Source organism: Gekko japonicus, unplaced genomic scaffold, assembly GCF_001447785.1.
Source record: "Gekko japonicus isolate JY-2015 unplaced genomic scaffold, Gekko_japonicus_V1.1 scaffold165, whole genome shotgun sequence".
Lineage (NCBI taxonomy): Eukaryota > Metazoa > Chordata > Lepidosauria > Squamata > Gekkonidae > Gekko > Gekko japonicus.
The window spans coordinates 1,171,065-1,189,509 of record NW_015163097.1 but is presented as its reverse complement, the minus strand read 5'-3'; the positions used below and the strand labels follow the sequence as shown (position 1 = coordinate 1,189,509).

The following is an 18,445-nucleotide window of genomic DNA, read 5'->3' as shown; positions in this document are numbered from 1 at the left end:
GCAGGGCCGACCCTGGCAAGTACTTGGAAGGGAGACCTCCGAGGGATACCAGGGCCAGGATGCAGAGGCAGGCAATAGCAAGCCACCTCTCTGAAACGTCCGAGCCTCAATAGGGGTTGCCAGAAGTCACCGTGACTGCCAGGCACACAAGCACGTGCATGTGTGTGCGCGCACACGCACACACACACACCTCTCCAAAAAGAAAAAGAACCCCCCCCTCGGAAAAGTATACTATTTGATCCTATGCAGAGTTATGTCTCCCACCCCAAAACCATAGATTTCAATAGGATTAGGAGTGCCCAACTGCATAGGACTATCAATGTGATGTGTGCATTTTTGCCGTTCTGAAATAACAACCACAATGAGAAACTGTAAGTTTTTTATTGCCTTATTTCATTGTTTTGCTCATAAAGTTGGAAGTGAAGCCTCTAAGTGCAGTACTGTGATCTTTTACACCAACGGTTAACAGTTCATATGGCACTACATTTTGTTTTATAAAAATATATGCAGCATCTGGTTTTTCAGTAAGTGAAGAGGCTGTATTTCAAAGTGCACCTGATAAAAAATACTTTAAATAGAATTGTTCTTTAAAGATAAAGGAAAAAGTAACAAACTTTTTTGGGGGAAATTAAAATCAAGGAAGACATAATTTCCATATCCTGGTGGCATCAAAAACAGCAGTGCTATCCTATGCAGAGTAACTTTGGTCTAGGCCCATGCATTGGATCTCACCGTTAATCTGAAAACTTAATCCATAAAAGTCTTGTAATATGAGCAACACGATTCTTTCTTGTTTTATTGTAACAGAATAACACAACCTACTCTGGAAGAAACAGACCACGGTGTCTTCCCACTTTCATTACCCATTACTTCATGAAGGACAGTTACATTCTTAGAAATTATCCCATTCCCGGTTAAAAACACAAGGGAACAGTGTTACAGGCATGATAAGTGACCTGTGTGATTTGGCTAATAGATACATTTGGTCCACATGGAGGAGTTTCCACTGCCACGATGCAATTCAACTTTTTTTTTTTTAAATAGGGCTCACAATCTTCATTGACAGGTAGTTCTACAAAAATGAAAGAAAAAGGTCAAAATGCATGCTGAACATTTAAATCCACAGTGTAATTTTAAGTGACGCGGTCTATTAGAAGTCAGATTGAGATATATAATAACCTAAAGGAAAACTATGGGTACATTAATTCACAACTGTGCCATCTGGCTAATCATCCAAAACCCAGTGATAGCAACGCATGCACTGAAACAGCTGTCTGTTCTCAATAGGCTGCTTGCCCAGGGTCAGCTGACTGCATACGCTCTCTTGGGGAAAAAGGAGTGTGGAGGAATCCATGTAGGATTTGGTTCTATTTACTATGCCATGGAATGTGAGATGATTTTACACACACAAAAGCAGGGAGTCCACGAGGGCTCATGGAAGCTGCCTTGTTCTTCTTCCAGTGACTTGTGCCTTTGTTCATTCTCTTCCACTAGTAACCCCTGCAGCCTCCTCCCTTTCCCTTTTTCTTCCCTTCCCTTCCACTTACCTGTCCCCCCCCCCAATTCTCTTTATCCCAATCTTCTGTTTCCCCTTCTGTCCCTCCCCTTTTCCCGATTCCCTCCTTCTTTCCTCTCTACCTACATTTTTTGGTTTTTCTCTTCCTGCCCCCAGCACTAACAGAGGCACGGAAGCCTCAGCAATATTGTCTAGGGTTGCTTAGTGACTCCAAAAATAGCAGCAGGTTCATGTGATGCAGCCTTGTGAGATTTCAGTTGGAAACATTTAAAAAACATGTTACAATTTTATGGGTTTTAAAACCCCACTTTTTAATAGATTTCAGAATTGTTTACAAACCTGGGAATTCCCCCAAGTTTGTAGGAATCTCTCTCTACCCATATGTGGCCCCACTGTGTGAACTTTTTTGGGGGGGAGTTTGCATTTGTTGTGTCCACCTGTGTCTAAGAGTCATGGCGACCTCTGGCGACTCCTACTGAGGCACGGAGGACATTCAGAGAAGTGGCTTGATAGCCTGCCTCTGCATCTAGGTCCTGGTATTCTCTGGAGGTCTCCCCCCCAAACACTAGCCAGAGTTGACCCTGCTTAGCTTCTGAGATCTGACTAGATCTGCCTTGCCTGGACTATCCAGGTCGGGGCTCACTGTGTGAACTTTTTGGTCCATACCTTGGGGCCAAGTTCAGTATTAAATATTTGATATATAGACTCCAATAGCTTAGGGAGTTTAATTAATTATCGTCCTTTATAAATGAATGAGCCAGTTAGCAGAATAATAAACCAGCCTTTCTCTATGTTTGCCCTTGAATATGTGCAGCGGCACTCCAAGAAGGGCATCGTCCTACGCGCAGCTGCCGCAGTAGACTGAAGATTGGCGTTCAGTGAGAGGAAGATACAGTACTGAGCTGGAACAAGCCCCTGAACTACGATGTTGTACTGCTACAAGGGGCGCTTGGGCAACTTCCACCGACTACAATAGTTTCTATCAACAGAAGTAAAAGGAACCATTTGGCACTGGACATATTCTGTTGTATTTAGAAAACATCTCTGATTAACATCAGGTTGTGTCTCATTTTTATAAGCAGAACAGCATTGTAGCCTATTCCGTTGTATATTGTATGTGTTATCTTGCTCTCACTGCACTGTTTTCCTTCTGCTGTTGCATTCTGTGAGGGGACGGGGGCAGGGTGATGTCAGGAAAGCCCGCTGGCATCGGTTGGCATTAGTTCCATGCTTTTGTATTGTTTAGGACATATCATTCCACATACTTTTTAATGCATTGTTTCTGATTTTTGTAAACCTAGCCCTATTGTATTATTTATAGGATGTCCCTTGCTGCTGGGTTGCATTGTTTTGCACGGTGCAATCTGCCTGGAGCCTTGGTGATAAAAGCAAGCTACAAGTAAATATCTTAAACAAGTGGTTGATGAAAGTTTACACCACTGGTTTTGAACGAGTAACCTGTACCTATTAGAACTATGAAATATTGTCCCACCATTGCTTACTGAGAACAGCTGAAGTAGCTAAGCATTCTGAAACACAAATAATGTTTAAAATCTGTAGGAGGTTTAGGCTGCGGTCTCACACACACTAAATAATCCATGTTCAGTGCACTTTACACCTGAATTTTACTGTGTGAACTGGCAAAATCCAATTTAAAAGTGCACTGAAAGTGGATTGAAAGTGGATTATTTAGTGTGTGTGATCACAGCCTTAGCCTGCAATCAGGAGCACAAATTTATATCCTGAATTCAAGCTTCTATCCTACTTCAAACCAGTTAGAGTTAACTGGGTGAAAACTTTATGAAATGTAAAATGCATACCGGCAGTGAATAGAGAAGGACCGCAACAAACAGGAGCACAATCAGCAGGAGGATGAGGCCTATGAAGACCCATTTGAATCTGCGCCAGACAATGAATTTCATAGTCTTGCATGGATTTGTGAACCAAAGGAAGGAAGTTTCTGGACGGCTGTATTTTGAAAGAAGAAAAACACATTAATCGCATCAGTGAAGAAGTATGTTTACAGCCCATGGGCTGCACTGTTTCTGTCCATTTTGTAGGAAGAGATTATAAGCAGCCCTATGTACGGTTTCTCACAGTGACAAATTGTAGAAAATGGATGTTCAAGTGCCTTTTGAACATGGCTGGCTCCAGCTATTTTGGTGCCCCAGGTAAAAGTTAATGTTGTCATTCCCTGCAGTGCTGGGCCGTTATGTTCCCTGAAGGAACAGAGATGTATGAAGCTAAGAAAAGAGCCTGCAGTTGAGAAAACCACTGCAATAAACAACACATCTACCCCAGGTCTGTTGTCCAAAGGTCTGGATTTGGAAGGATAACTGAATTCACCAGAGAAGTATTCCCCCGTTTATCTTGGTGTTGCTTTGCCACAGGCAAAGAAGAGCTGGTGATTACATTGGGCCAGCCTTGCCTCTGAACAGCCTCCAAGGATCTTCCATTTCCCTTCTGATCCTTTTCTTACCTACAACTTCCTTCTGAACTCTCTAATTTATCATTTTTTCAGATGACATAGTGGGACTTAGCAGTCAGAGGGATCACAGGCCCTCAAGATTCTATGGGTATGGATGCTGTGATGTCACAGAAGGGTTAAGAGCCCAAGCCTAGATAACTGAGTGCTAAAGTGGGCTTGGATGCCTGTAGAATGTGAATGCCAAGTCCTATAAAGAACTTTTATAAAACTGAATCACATTATTCTTTCCTAAATGTCATAAGGCTTTCTCCATGGAGGGTAACACGCCTCTTCCATGACACCCGTATCCTCAGGAGCTACCCTGCTACAGTGTGGGATTATTTGTGCCAATAAATAAATATATAAATGACTTCTAGTTACATCCATGGTGCCCTGGGTTGGATTAAAGCAAAAGTCCGCTCATCATTTAGCTGCAATCTGTGGATATTCACAGACAGCCTATTGAAACCAGAGTGCAGACCTGCTTCTAGCTTCTCACGAAGGATACTGACAAGATTTTTTTTTTAATAATCTAAATTATTTGGGGGGGGGGGAGTAACTTAAGACATTCAGATTCATTAGAAGAAAAAACAGTTTCTTACTTTGGTGGATCTAATTTAGGGTTCATATTCGGTTCATCTCTTCCTTTACCAGCCGGCCGTTCATCAATGTCTTTTTCACGAAGGACCTCCACAGTCATCTCTATCTTACCCTTTGGACAAATGAAAATATAATCAAGTTCTTCACAGTAAGCTTTACCTTAGAGAGTGTGTCTTTTAACCATTTTCAATTTTAAATATTTGTACTTTTAGGGACATAGAAACGTCAACATTCCACCCAGCTTTACTTCTCCTCTCCTTTGGTAAATGTGTTGAAGAATAATGCTTGTAAAAATCCCGTGTATTTTAAAAATCTCAAAAATTGCATGTTTCTTTATACATAATGACCCTGGTTGTGCCCCTTTGTTACATTCTAATTTTTACAAGTGATTCCCATTGTGTGTGTGTGTGTGTGTGTGTAAAGTGCCATCAAGTCAGAGCCAATTTGTGGCGACACTAGCAAGGGGCTTTCAGGGCAAGTGAGAAGCAGCAATGGTATGCCATTGCTGTCCTCTACAGAGTCTTCCTTGGTGGTATCCCTTCCAAGGAACAACCATGCTTAGCATCCGAGATCTGACAAGACTGGGCTATACCAAGCCACCTTCCCTCCCATGATTCCCATCCAGTTCCTATTAAATTTTATGAGACAAAGATATAAAGTTGTATGTGCATAATCCTTGGTTTTATCTATCATCTATCTATCATCTCAAATGCATTCACTGTTCATGTGATCCATGAACCAGTCTTCTCTGGCCTCCTACAGCAGATCCCCCCCCCCCACAGGCACTGCTGGGAGGGAACCCAGGAATAAAAAGCTGCCAGGCACAAGGGGCTGCAGTGAAGTGGGTGAACTGGGCAAACAAGCTGCCAGGCACAAAGGGCTGCAGTGAACTGGGCAAAATTGCCTATCACCACTGTATTCTGTGAAAGCCCTGCTGAAGAAAGAAGGAGCACAATTGTGCCTGATTCTGCATCTTCACTGCAAATGCTAGGTGGGTTTTTTTCTCGGGGCAGAGAGTCACAGAAGGTTGCTGCAGAAAGACATAAAATATGAGGTGCAAAATGTAGCCATCAAGCAGAAAATGTCAAAGGGGCAACCAATGGACATCCAGTAAAACAATAAGAAACTTTGCATTGAGTTCAGTGAATGCTGGCTACAATTAATAGGCTGAAGCTGTACACACTTGTGAATGGCATTATTGCCATAATGATCACATATGCCATTAAATTAGTAGGATATACATATCATCAGGATGAGCTCATAGAACTGTTAAGAGGGAAAGCACTTGGGGGTGCGTGTGTGAAAAGGTTCATTAGCAAAAAATAAATTCTAACAACTAAGGAATCATTTGTGCATATTAAGTGAAGCCTACTGCTAAGACGCGAGAGCCATCTTTTTCCTGGTAGCATGGCCACCATCCTTTCATGGATTTCTGTTCAAAGAGTGAAGCAGTCTTCAAGGGCTTGAAAGAATTGATGGGCTTAGATTCTGGAAGCATGTCTAACGTGCACTTTTCTGGAACCTTTGCTGGGATGACTGTATTGTGCAAATCAAGTTCAACGAAACCTAAAGGAAAAAGGAAGGTGAAAACATCATCTTATGTACTTTGCTGATGCCTTAATAAGAACATGAGAAGCCTACTAGATCAGACCAGTGGTCCAGCATCCTGTTTCACAATGCAGAGGGCAAACAGGGCACAGAGGCCAAGGCCCTCCCCTGCTGTTGCATCCCAGCACTGGTATTCAAGGGACTGCTGCCTCTAGATATGGAGGCTTCCATCAGACACCATGGCTAGTAGCCACTGACCTTTCCTCTATGTATCTGTCTAATCCCTTTTAAAGCTATCTAGGTTTGTGACCATCACTACTTCCCTTGCAGAGAATTCCAGTTTAATTACTTGTTGAGTAAACAAGTATTTCCTTTTGTCTGATCTGAACCTATTTCCCAAATTCTAGTATTATGGGAGAAGGAGAAAAAGCTCCCGCTATCCACTTTCTTTACCACATATGCAGTTTTATAAACCTGGCAACAGCAACCGGTTGTTCCTTTGACAAGACTCTCCCCAACCCCCCTGTTACAATTAAAGTCATACCCAGATAGTCATCCAAGGAAAACTTATCATTGTCCCATATCTGAATTAGCAGCTTAGGTGGAATTCTGAATTCAGTACTGTCAAGACTCCAGAAGTGTTCCTAAGGAGGAGGAGAAGAAGTTGTCATATTTTGTGGAAATGATGCACACCTGCTGCATCCTCTCTCCCTGCTCCTGTGAATAATGCTCTGCGCACGGAACTGGCCTAAGGCCCATTGCTAGTCCTCTTGCAAATGGAAAGCTGCATTTGCAAGAGGGCTACACATGCCAAACAAGTTGGGTAGCACCCATGCACCGTTGGACAGAGACAGAAAGTCTATGAGCCTGCACAATAAGAGAAGTATTTGCAGTGACCATAGGGAGAAACTTCTGTTTGGAAGTATGAAGCTGTACTGTTGCATAACTTGCTTTATGTCACTTGCAAGAATCCCAGCCCCAGCTGTCATGCACAAGGGCTTAATTTGGCTGGCAGGACTTCCTTTGGCCTCAGACAGAGAGGGGTTGGGTATCACCCTAATCCACCTCCTCTCCCCTGCCTCTGCTACTTTCTGAGCTGGGAGCCAGAGCTTATCTCCTTGGCCTCCTCTGAGGGCCCTAGCCAGGCCTGGGACATGCCCAGTGGCACCTGACCCTCAAGATTTCCCCCATCACCTCCTTCTACCCAGAAGCCTTACCAGTAGTGCCTCCTGAGCTATTTCTTCCTCATTACCTGCTATTCCCACCCCCAGAGTGGAGCTTCCCAACAGCTGATTGTCAGACAGCTGGTTGTCAAAGGGCCAACTGTCAGTGAGTACTTGGGTTCAGGCCCAGAGCTATGGTGGGGCATCTCTGGGCCACGCCCCATCAATTTAAAGCCACACTTCACAAGTTCTATACCAAAAATCATGTTTTTAAATAGTTATCTGTACTTCAAGTTCAGCTGTGCCACCCTCTGCTACTTTCTGAGCTGGGAGCCAGAGCGTATCTCCTTGGCCTCTGACCCAGCCGCGAAACTCAAACAGGAATCTGGTGGCAGCACAAAGGCTGAGCCAAAGGACTGGCCTGCAATTTGGTTGCTGGCTTGGCGAGGCAGAGAGCGCTATTTGGAAGTCACCCCAGTGGGTCTGATGGCTGCTTGGCTTGACCTTGTGGGGAGCTGAGAAGGAGGGGGCATGGTGTTGTCTCCGCCCCATGACATCACTAGACACCACCCCCATGAGTGCCACACTAGACATCACAAGGAAGATGCATGTAACAGCCAGCTATTTTTAATTAAAAGCAATTAGGGGAATCATGGAGGTTTAAGAAAAAGAATGGTGTGGAAGGGAGAAGGGCTGCTCAATTCTTTCCTCTTTGGTATTGGTTTACTCAGATTTGTCAATGCAAGGGTAACTTGTAGGGGTGGAATGCAAAGGGCTAAAAGGCTCCTCCTCCTCCCTCCATTAGGCCTGGCTGCATTAAAAGAAAACAAAGCAAATAACATCAAAACAAATACTCAGGGAACAGCTAGATCTTCTTGCATCATGTGCAATTTGGCCTCAAATGGCCAAGATTAACAATTATCTTGCGCTTTATTTGAGAAAAGTCACCTTTTTGGAAACTGTACAGAGCTGCTCAGCTGGAAAATAATCAAAAGGAAAAACAAATCTCCAGTTGAAATTCCCTTCCCCATCCAGGGACCTGTAATGCACATCTGTTTTCTGCTTATTTTCTTCTAGGCCAGGCATCCATCTGAAAATCAGAAGCAAGAATATTTGGCTGTTCACACTTCACGGAAGCAATGACTGTTTGCAGTTAAATACTTCACAGTGATTGCAGGAGTGAAGGATGGCATTTACATTCTAATGCACTAGAAATGAAACACAGATTTTGGCACTATTTGATTTCACTCCTTTAGAGCAAACAGAATACAGTGGAATGTGGCTTATGCTCTCAGTAACATACAATGCTAGAACCCAAAGTCCCCTTGAAAGCCCTTGAACCCAAGATGACAAAAAAGCCATGTGTCAATATGACCTGTCTACAGGGCAGACACAAAAAGACTGAAAAGGCATGCCATAACATTAATATGAAACATATTCCACTAAACCACAACTTTGAGTGCTTCTCATTCAGTTCACAAATCAGCCCCGTCTTTGTATGTCCAGATCACTTGAGGTACATACATTTTACTTTCCATATTATAACTAATAAATACTTATTGACTTTTTTCATGAACAAAAGGAACTGAATATCTGGCCATCTGCAAAGCACTTTGGTGCATTTTACAGATGGCTCCAGTTAACTATTTCAGTCTCTCAATGTGCTGAGACCAATGAATTTCAAAGCTGTCTTTGCATGAACATTATCATATGATTTACTCTTTGGAACTCTTAATAAGAAATGGAAATTTTAAAATTATTATCTAACAGGCTTGCTCAGTATTAGCCAGACTTGGGCTATAGCAGCCTTACCCCTTCACATAAATGTCACTCATTTCTTCCCCTGTGATGCTTTTCTCATCTAGAAGGACATCCTTTGTATTCCATATAATGACTCGCAGTTCATATCTGTAATACAGATTGGAGAGAATGAAGTCGTAGGGTTCTACTTTTGGGTTAGTGTCCAGTGAAAACTAGGCAGGAAGGGTATAAGGTAATGGCAAAACATTATGGAGCACCAGCCAAAGTATTTCACCCACGTTTCTCATTTGTAACTTAGAGGGCTGGTATAATTCTGTGGGGTTTGGAAAAAAAAGCATGCCATCCACCTCCATCCTGGTCTACTCACGTCTTAGCTTTGCGAGGAGTGATGTTGAAAGGAAGGCTAGGTGGGCCCAAACTTTTGGGGAAAACATCCACCCACATCTGAAGCTTTCCCTGCATCAATAAAACAATCAAATGAATCTTTTGAAATAACACATTAACTAATATTTTTATTATTCCAGTGTCATAAGAACATAAGGAGAGCCCTGCAGCATCAGACCAGTAGTCCGTTAATCCAGCAGCCTGTCTCACACAGTGGCCAACCCGTTCCTCTGGAGGTCCAAGAACAGGGTATAGAGGCCGAGGCACCCCCCCTGATGTTGCCCCCTGGCACTGAAATTCAGAGGCATTGTGGAGGTCCCCCCCCAATCATCACCATGGCTAGTAGCCACTGATAATATGTCATTTGATATGGTTTGCTCCAAAGAATGACACAGCTTCTTTTGCATAACCAAGAGGATTCTGGGTTTCCTCTGTGATCATACAAAAGAACTTTGCAAAGAATTTGGGTAATTAAAGTGTTGAATTCCCCACACTTTAAATCTGCTGTTTTAATGTTTGTGTTAACAAATTGTTTTTCTATTGTTGTTAACTGCCTTGGGTCCTGAGATGCTCAGGAGAAAGGTGGACGTGCAGATATTTTAAAGAAATGCCAACACACACACACAAACTCTCAAGGATCCCGCAATGGATCTGTCCAGTGCACGGTTGCTTTTATATTAAAATTAAATTACTACTCCGTCCAGGATAATGGGTTGGATCCAGGTGAAATTTTCCACTTAACGGAAGGCACTCCCACCAGTTGAATAGAACTTTCCCGTCCCTTTCCTTCCCACTGCAGTTCATTGATCTTCCAACTATCAAGAATGGCATGAGGAGCACAGTGGAGGTCTGGAGCAGGAAGCAGAAACCTGCAGATATTACACACACACCCTTCCCCTAGCGGAAAAATTCATTTGGATACAACCCAATGTATTGTATCTAAGGGCTGCACTGATGAAATATCATGCCATGCATGAAATTTATTTTAAAAATACATTCTTTCTAATAAGATTATAATATCGGACTAACCAGTAAGTTTATGAAGGGCCAAAAAATTGGGAAACAATTGTGGTTAATTACTTCCTAATGTCTTCAAATATCCTGTCATTCTTATCACTGCGTTGTAAATGCGTTGTGCTTTGCCACTCTTTAATGCATACTAAAAGGAAACCTAGCATTCAGCAGTACAAAATGAAGGAGCAATAATTCTTGGAGATTAATAAAAAAAAGGCATTGTCCAAACAAAAAGTAAGCATTTCTAAATCCCATTGATTTCAGTGGGATGGTTACGGATGTTTTAAAGCCCTCCTAATTGATTAGAAGCATTTATCTTTGGCTGGATTATATAGGTTACAATACAAGATATGATCTCATTTATTGACTAGAAATGAGGTCACATAATGGTGGGTGGAGAAGGAAAGTTGGGATTTATTTTTACACTGACCCCAGGTATGGATGTGTTCTCTACAGCTATGCTAGAAATGCCAGTAAGGTAAAAGAAGTTTAGAGTACTTGTGAGATGTTTGGCTGGAAGGTACTGTACAAAGTTCTTGTCTCTACATGTTCAGGCACCAAGCCTTGAGTTCTGAGAATGTGAAGAGCAAGTCGTTCTTCTGCGGGCCCAAGGTGTTCATGCAATTTTTTGTTGGCCTCTGAAGTAAAGAGAGACAGTGTAAGTAAGTGCAAATGCAAGGCCAAGTAATGAATGTGTGTGTACACATTTACACAGTTGTGTTAAATTATGCCTTAAATTCAATTAATTTCTTTTGGACTTAGGAACCTTTGAGCACAGGTTCAACAGCAAGTTATGGGAAGGCAACAGTAACTCTTAGGGTTGCCAGACCCCCAGTGGAGGCAGGGGTCCCCCATCACCAGGCCATGCACCTCCAGCTGCCAATCAGCTGGCTGGCAGGGGCTTGCCTGGAGAAAGAGAAAGGCCCAGGCCTTGCTGCTGGTGTTGCACAGGAATTGACATCATCATATGAGCAATGTCCAGGTGATGCTTTAGTATTTGGGCAGAAACTCTATAATAGAAGCCAGTTTTGCTATAGAGTTTTTGCCCAAACACCAGATTGTCGTTTGGATGTTACTGGTGTGATAATGTCACTTCCTGTGTGACTCCAGCGACAAGGCCTGGGCCTTTCTCTTTCTCCAGGTTAGTTCCCCCCATCCCCCATCGGTTGCCAGGAGGGGCCTGACAGCCCTAGTTACTCTCATGCAGCTTGTCTCTTTCACTTGCCCCCATGGCCTGCAACTGGAAAGCCCCACTGGTACATGCTGATTTGTTCTTCTGTAACGCAACCACACCCTATGATTTTAAATGCAGTTTAAAATTCTATATTCATATAAACACTCATGGAAAAACACAGGACAGGAACAAATGCAATCAGCGAAATAACTAGTAGTGAACTTACCAAATTCATCCAAAGTGTAATCTCTCCCTCCATAATTAATTCTCAGTCCATTTTCAGAGAGGACTGGCAGAGAGTAGCCTTTGACCCGAGCTGTATTTTGTAAGATTTGTGTTGGTTTCAGTTGATCTCTCCAGGTGTTTACCCCTGAACTTTTATGAAACAGAGCACATTTCTATATGTAAGCTCTCTCTTGAAGACACACAAACTATTTGCTACTTTTTTTTTAGAAGTACATACTTCTAAATATGTGGAATCACTGAATCACATGCAGTTTAACACTATTGCACTGGACAGTGAAATAGTGTTTTGTAAAACTACACTCACTCACACACAAGTAGATCAAGATGGGTAGCCAGGTTAGTCTGTCTATAGCAGTAGAAAAGAGCAAGAGTCCAACAGTACCTTAAAGACTAACAAAATTTCTGGCAGGGTAGGAGCTTTCCTGAGTCACTGCTTACTTCTTCACTGAAGAAGAAGGTATCTGAAGAAGTGAGCAGTGACTCACAAAAGCTCCTACCCTGTCTCAAATTTTGATAGTCTTTAAGGTGCTGCTGGACTCGTGCTCTTTTCTACTGTCACACACAAATAGTTGCATGTTATCTAGTGCTGCTTGTTACTATGAGTAAACATCATATGAAGCAAGAAATATTTCTGCACCAAAGTATATGTATTCTGACCCTTCTTATCTCTCTCTCTCTCTGTCTGTCTGTCTGTCTGTCTATCTTAATTTCCCTTGTTTCTGAGGTTTTTTGAAGATAGGAAATCTAAAGTGTACATGGAACTGCTCACAAGTGCTTTCCCATTCACTTCAGTGGAAGGAACAGTTCTATATATGCACTCCTTTGTACATAAGGAGCTGCCCATGGGGAGGCTTACTTGTGCAGGAACTCCATGTGAACATTCAGAACGTGTATAGGATTCAGAGCAGGACAGAACAAAATGTCCCCGAACACTCCCCCCCCATTTCTCCCCTTTCATGCCTGTTCATATCCCCAACCAGCTGCTGAATCATCACCACTTGTTCTTATTTTTTAAAGAAATCTTCTTTCTGTCCCTGCAAAAAGCGCCTCTGTCATGTAGCCAATAAAACTTGGCTGTGTGCCTGTGTCAGTGAGGGCAAACAAAGGTAATGTAAAGTAAGGGAATCCCTCACACTGGCATGCCGCCAGATCACATCAGCTACATGACAGCTGCACAGAAAGAACAAGGAGTTTAAAGGGGGGGAAGACCACAAATTCAGCAGTAATGTACACAGAGATTTGTTTTAGAACACCTCTACTACTGCTAAAAAGATACTGGGGAGGGAAGAAGCTGCACTTATTTTTACAGGAAGTGGGAAGGAACTGTTGGGATACACAACTGCCTGAAGAGGTGAACACGCTAACAATTTCAACCCCTTTCAAAGCTGCCCCCCCCCAAGCATCATGGGGTGTGAAGTCCCCTCCCCTTTGGCTGAACAGACCTCCTTCCCCCAGTTCGGCTCAGTCCTAATTCTGAATAGGGGCATGATTAATGTAGACTAGGCCTTAGATCAGATATTATATCCAATTCCACTCAGCTAAGTGATTTTTTTTTAGAAACTCTGCTTTCAGTTGGTGAAGTTGAAACTGTACTTAACTTTAATCATTATTTCCTCAGTCTTTTAAAATTTATAACAGAGACTTACACGCAGTACTGCTGAGGTAATCCACAGTGAGCACCAAAACGGGAGAGGAACCTGTTCTCCAGATCAATGGTGGTTTCCCCGACTTTCTCATCTCGTGTCAGCATATCATAGTCATACACAGAAATTTTCAGATCCTTCTCTTGAGGCAAGTAGCAGCTCAGTTCGTACATTCTAAATAACACAGAAATACCCAGAATTCCTCACATCAGTGCTCACAACAGCACTGTCAGCCTTGTTCATAGACCTACAACTAGTTGCAACAGGTACTGCTATTTTAGTATGACTTCTCCTTTACCCAGGCCATTCTGAGAACAAGCTGTCTATAATGGAAGTCTATCATCAATATAAGGAAGACATATTACTACCTATCTACTACCAAAATCCCATTTTCAAATGTACAAAATGCCAGGTTTTAAAACCCTGGTTTTTGAAGTGACAGACGTTTTTGTTTTTTAAAGAAGCTTTAAGGACTTTCATATAATTGTTTTTTCTTCAGCAAACTGTGACAATTGTTCTGTCTGTCCCTCAAGAATCCTCTCTTGATAGAAGCCAACACAAGATGACAAAAATCAATGGAAAAGTCATTCCTCCCTCCCCATATTACTTTCTGTTTCATAAGAGAAAGTAAACCCAAATATTGATTTTTTTTCCCCCATGATTCCTGTGCTGCTGCTGATGGCACTGTGGTGCTCTGAATGGAAATTGCGATCACTTTAACAATAGGATTGGGGGGGGTGTAAATGAATTACCTGCCAAAAATTGGATTGAGAGTATTGGGAACATAATGATCTCTGTCTTCAACAACTTTTTTTCCTAAGGTGATTTTAATGTATGGATCACACTGTTTGGAAACAAAGTTTAAATATATTGTTAATTACATAACACATATTCTAGATATTATCCACAGCCCAATGTGTGCTGTGATGCTTATCTATGCCAATTTCGTCAGTTGGGTCAACAGAGGAGAGCTCAATGCACACAGCCTATGTGCATGTAGAACACCCTCTTCTATTTAAATACCAGATGGTACTTTGACCTCACATTGAGGTCCTGATATTATGGAGGTCCATATGTGCAGTAGATCCCTAGTATCTGCAAAATATTGCTATGTTGGTTTGTTAATCTGCAAAATATATTACTACCTTTATGCTATCCTTCCCACAATTCCACTATGAGACAACTAGGGTTGCCTTTGTATGGAAACTTGATCATGAATTTTAACCTAGATTGTCAGGCTAGAGTTGGCATTCAATCTGTCACAATCACAGTATTATTAAGCATCTTAATTTTTTTACTATGAAGTTTTTTGGTGCTAAGAGATCTTAACATTTCCCCATCTCTTCCCACTATACGACTACTATTATTTTTTTTACCCAGTTCCTAGTTCAGGATCTCAGACCAACAATGGGCTCCAACCACGGAAATAAAGTATCTCTAATTTAACTATATTCTGGATATGTCAGCTCACCAGCCCATTGTTATCCTTAGGTTGGAGATCTAAGCCCCGGGCAATATAAATCCGTGTTATACATTCTTGAGGACCACTGTCTGGTAGCTCACAGAACTGTCTGGGAGGAGGTGGTACAGTAGGGTCATCTGGTAATGGGTAGATTCTAAAGGAACCCTAAAAAACATAATGAAAACAAATATTGGAGTTGAAACCAAACAAGACATTTCACTATGTGATTAACTACCTTTTCTGCTTTGCACATGAAGTGCTATTCAGAACAGAACCACAATTAAGTTTTGTTCAAAGACCACTTAACAAATTATACAGCACTGAGTCCAGTAACATTTTTTGACAAGTTTACACAAAAGAACAGATTCTTAGGTGGTGTAATTTAATTGTATGTTATTTTAAGTCACTGGACCTGTTTTATTTACTCTGCATTAGAATTCATCTGTACAAGAGTTTCTTACCCAGAAGGCATCTCTTTAGATAAAATACTTTGAGACTATCCTTTAAAATATGTCCACTACAGGTAGTATATTCACAGCCATGGAACAACGTTGAGATCCTTCTTTTCTATAGCTAACAATGGATAAGGTTATACACACAGCTGATTAAATCATATCTATCGTCTTGGATGCAAAGGCACTTTGATCCCTGTGAGGGTTGAACATGCCGCAGCCAATTTCTCCCCTCCTCCACCCTCCCCTCAAACCCACACTTCCAGAAGAACCACTCTGGAAAGTTTCTGAACTAACAAGAGGCCATTTTTGAAGGGCAGGGGGTGGGGTGGCTATTCCTGTAGCCAAGGAGAAATGCTATGTCTATAAAATACTGCAAACAATATGTACACATGGATTTATGGTTTGAATACACTTTATGAAACATAATAGCCCATGCCCTCACTAGGAAGTTCAATTTAATCAACTAAGTATAATTTGTCTAATAATGATAGTAAATAATTTCCCCAGTTTTGCCTAACAGTATAGTTTAAGATGTATTTCTTTTTACCTTAAATTCCCCTACAACTGTAGGATCATCATTTTCTTCAGATTTGCCCCGTCTCAGCTTGAAAGTATCACAGAAGTCTGTTAGACCCTTAAATTCAGGCACTTTCTCCAGTTCACAGTTGTACACCTTCAAACAAAATGTAAGGAAAATTAGGAAAATGCTTAGCAAAAATGAGATACAGGGTTTGATAAATTTAAAACGTTTGCAGGTATCCTCAGTTATCAACATCAATCTTTTAAAAAGGCATTTGGGAAAGGAAAATTACTTTTTTTAATGATTACTTGTGGAGGAACTTCGACATTTGGCTAACATTATAAAATCCATACTGTCTGGGCGAATAAACCAGTCAGTAACAAGGTTCTTTGGTGACTTTGCCTTATGATTTTCATGTAGAGAAATACTGCAGGATTTGTGATAAAAGAGGAAGTTCCTGTGTCAGAGAAAATTACAGATTTCAAATGTTTTCTCTCATGAGGTAACTTTGGAGTTTTTCATATGGCAGCTGTTTCCAAAATATACAAAACTGAAGAGAGATAACGTCTCCAGGTGAAGACCACATTCATAAACAGGCAAGAACGAGCTGGCCACTCCCAGTAAAGTAAATTGAATTAAAGACAGGTTATTTTTAAAAGTGGGTTGGTACTTTACGACCAATGTTTAGAGTGTCCACCCTCAACAAATACCTTTAGTGTTTCATATCCTTTCTGAATGTATTGTCCACATTTTTCAGTATCTCCTACAGAGGCATAAAATTTGCTCCACCAGTCTACAATCTCTTCTTCCTAAGGATTGATGATACAAAAACTGTTTAGCAATAACAAAGCCTCTCTGGATGTGGTCCAAGAAGTTGAGGTGTTAAATGTGCCTCAAATCTGTGTAATACATGGTGCGTAGAGCCAGGGCTATTTTTGGGCAGGAACGCACAGGAACGGAGTTCCGGCTGACTCCTGAGTTGGCCACACCCAGCAGGAGCTCATTAGCATAACAGGCCACACCCAACAGCAGAAACTCAATTAGAATTGGCTACATTAGGGGTGTGTGGCCTAACATGCAAAGGAGTTCTTGCTACAAAAAAAGCCCTGGGTTTTGACAACAAACAAGGTAAACAGAATAAGAAGCAAAAGGTGGGTGTGACTGAATGACCACACTTCTGGTAACATGGGGGTGTGGCCTAATATCCTAATGAGCTGTGCTATCAGGGGTGTGGCCTAATGTGCTAATGAGTTTCTGCTGTTGGGTATGGCCTATTATGCTAATGAGGTCCTGCTGGGCTTTTTCTACAAAAAAAGCCCTGCATAGAGCAACATATATCACATATTGAAGCATACATGGCAGATGGATTGCTTAGTAGATCAGGTTTCAAAGGTTTCAGGGACCTTGGTTCCAAAATCAGTTGTAGGACCAAGAAGGACCCTGTACTACAGATCTATCAGACTCTCTTTCTACTTCTTCAAAGCCTCCAGAACATGTTCAGAATCTTCCAATGAAACCTGAAAGCTCTCTAGTACCAAGTGCCCTTCCCCAGTACAAAATTCCACATAAATCATCTCTCCCCACTTCCAGAGCCAGCAAGAGATCCTCTGTAGCTGAGCAGAAGTAACTTGGGAGCCCCTTTTCTCTGGAAATGTAATTCTGGGGAAAAATTCTCTGGGAGCAAGTAGCTTAAAGGGGCAATTGGAAACAGAGAAGGGTTAAGTATGCGTGCACACATGCCATTTTACCACTTCATACTGCCACATCCCCACTTCCCATTGGGTACTCCTAAAGTTGCTTTTATTGAAAGAACGTGGCCACTGTTATGAGGTCTCAGGTCTGTAGCCAAAGTAAGGCCCATAGCAACACCCCTAACCTGGGGTATTGGTTTGCTCCTCTTGGAAATGTGGCAGTGAGGAAGGCTGGCTACTGCCCTAATTTGCATGCAACATCTACATCTGATTTGCATGAAACATCGCTGTTCTGACAAAGTAATGGTATTGCCACATATTTTAGAACAATATCTTTATGAAAACAAGGAGAATAGCACTTGTAGGTGTTCCGAGATGAGCACATCTGAAACTGCCCCACATTTAAGGGAACTGGAAATGCTATTCCAGTGTTAAAAGTCCATAACAAATGACTGGATCAAATACAAAGAAAATGAAGTGTTTGACTAAACATAACCACATATAATTGATTCATTTACCTTTTCTGTCAGCTGTTCAGGAAGATACAAGGAAATGAAAAAAAGTAAAATCAAAGGAGAATGATTAGCATTCAAACATACTGAATAAAAATTATACAAAAAGAAAACTTGTGATTTTTACAACTGATAAAAAAAATCTAACAGAATTATCACAAGGACCTGTGCTGATTTTTATCCCATAGTCATAGAATTCAATGTTTTTTTCAGGATCTCCAAGTTTAGGATCTTCAAGAAATGAAAAATTGGACAGATGCTGTATTTCTGGCAAAAAGGTCAAGGACTG

The 18,445-nt window shown here is 41.6% G+C and overlaps 1 protein-coding gene across 1 annotated transcript in view; it reads right to left on the bottom strand.

Annotated features, from left to right (window-relative positions):
• Window positions 1-390: 390 nt before the first annotated feature.
• Window positions 391-18,445, bottom strand: part of MYOF (myoferlin) — a 133,129-nt gene continuing 115,074 nt past the window's right edge. Inside the window, exons 39-54 of the mRNA XM_015406623.1 lie at window positions 18,163-18,174; window positions 16,664-16,762; window positions 15,981-16,106; window positions 14,988-15,143; window positions 14,269-14,360; window positions 13,520-13,690; window positions 11,854-12,002; window positions 10,952-11,091; window positions 9,423-9,511; window positions 9,107-9,202; window positions 8,243-8,384; window positions 6,676-6,775; window positions 5,956-6,149; window positions 4,586-4,695; window positions 3,337-3,484; window positions 391-1,072 (exon numbers count right to left, since the gene is read on the bottom strand). Of these exons, the coding sequence (XP_015262109.1) occupies window positions 1,037-1,072; window positions 3,337-3,484; window positions 4,586-4,695; window positions 5,956-6,149; window positions 6,676-6,775; window positions 8,243-8,384; window positions 9,107-9,202; window positions 9,423-9,511; window positions 10,952-11,091; window positions 11,854-12,002; window positions 13,520-13,690; window positions 14,269-14,360; window positions 14,988-15,143; window positions 15,981-16,106; window positions 16,664-16,762; window positions 18,163-18,174 (1,860 nt within the window). The 3' untranslated portion in view covers window positions 391-1,036. The remainder of the gene's footprint in view (window positions 1,073-3,336; window positions 3,485-4,585; window positions 4,696-5,955; window positions 6,150-6,675; window positions 6,776-8,242; window positions 8,385-9,106; window positions 9,203-9,422; window positions 9,512-10,951; window positions 11,092-11,853; window positions 12,003-13,519; window positions 13,691-14,268; window positions 14,361-14,987; window positions 15,144-15,980; window positions 16,107-16,663; window positions 16,763-18,162; window positions 18,175-18,445) is intronic.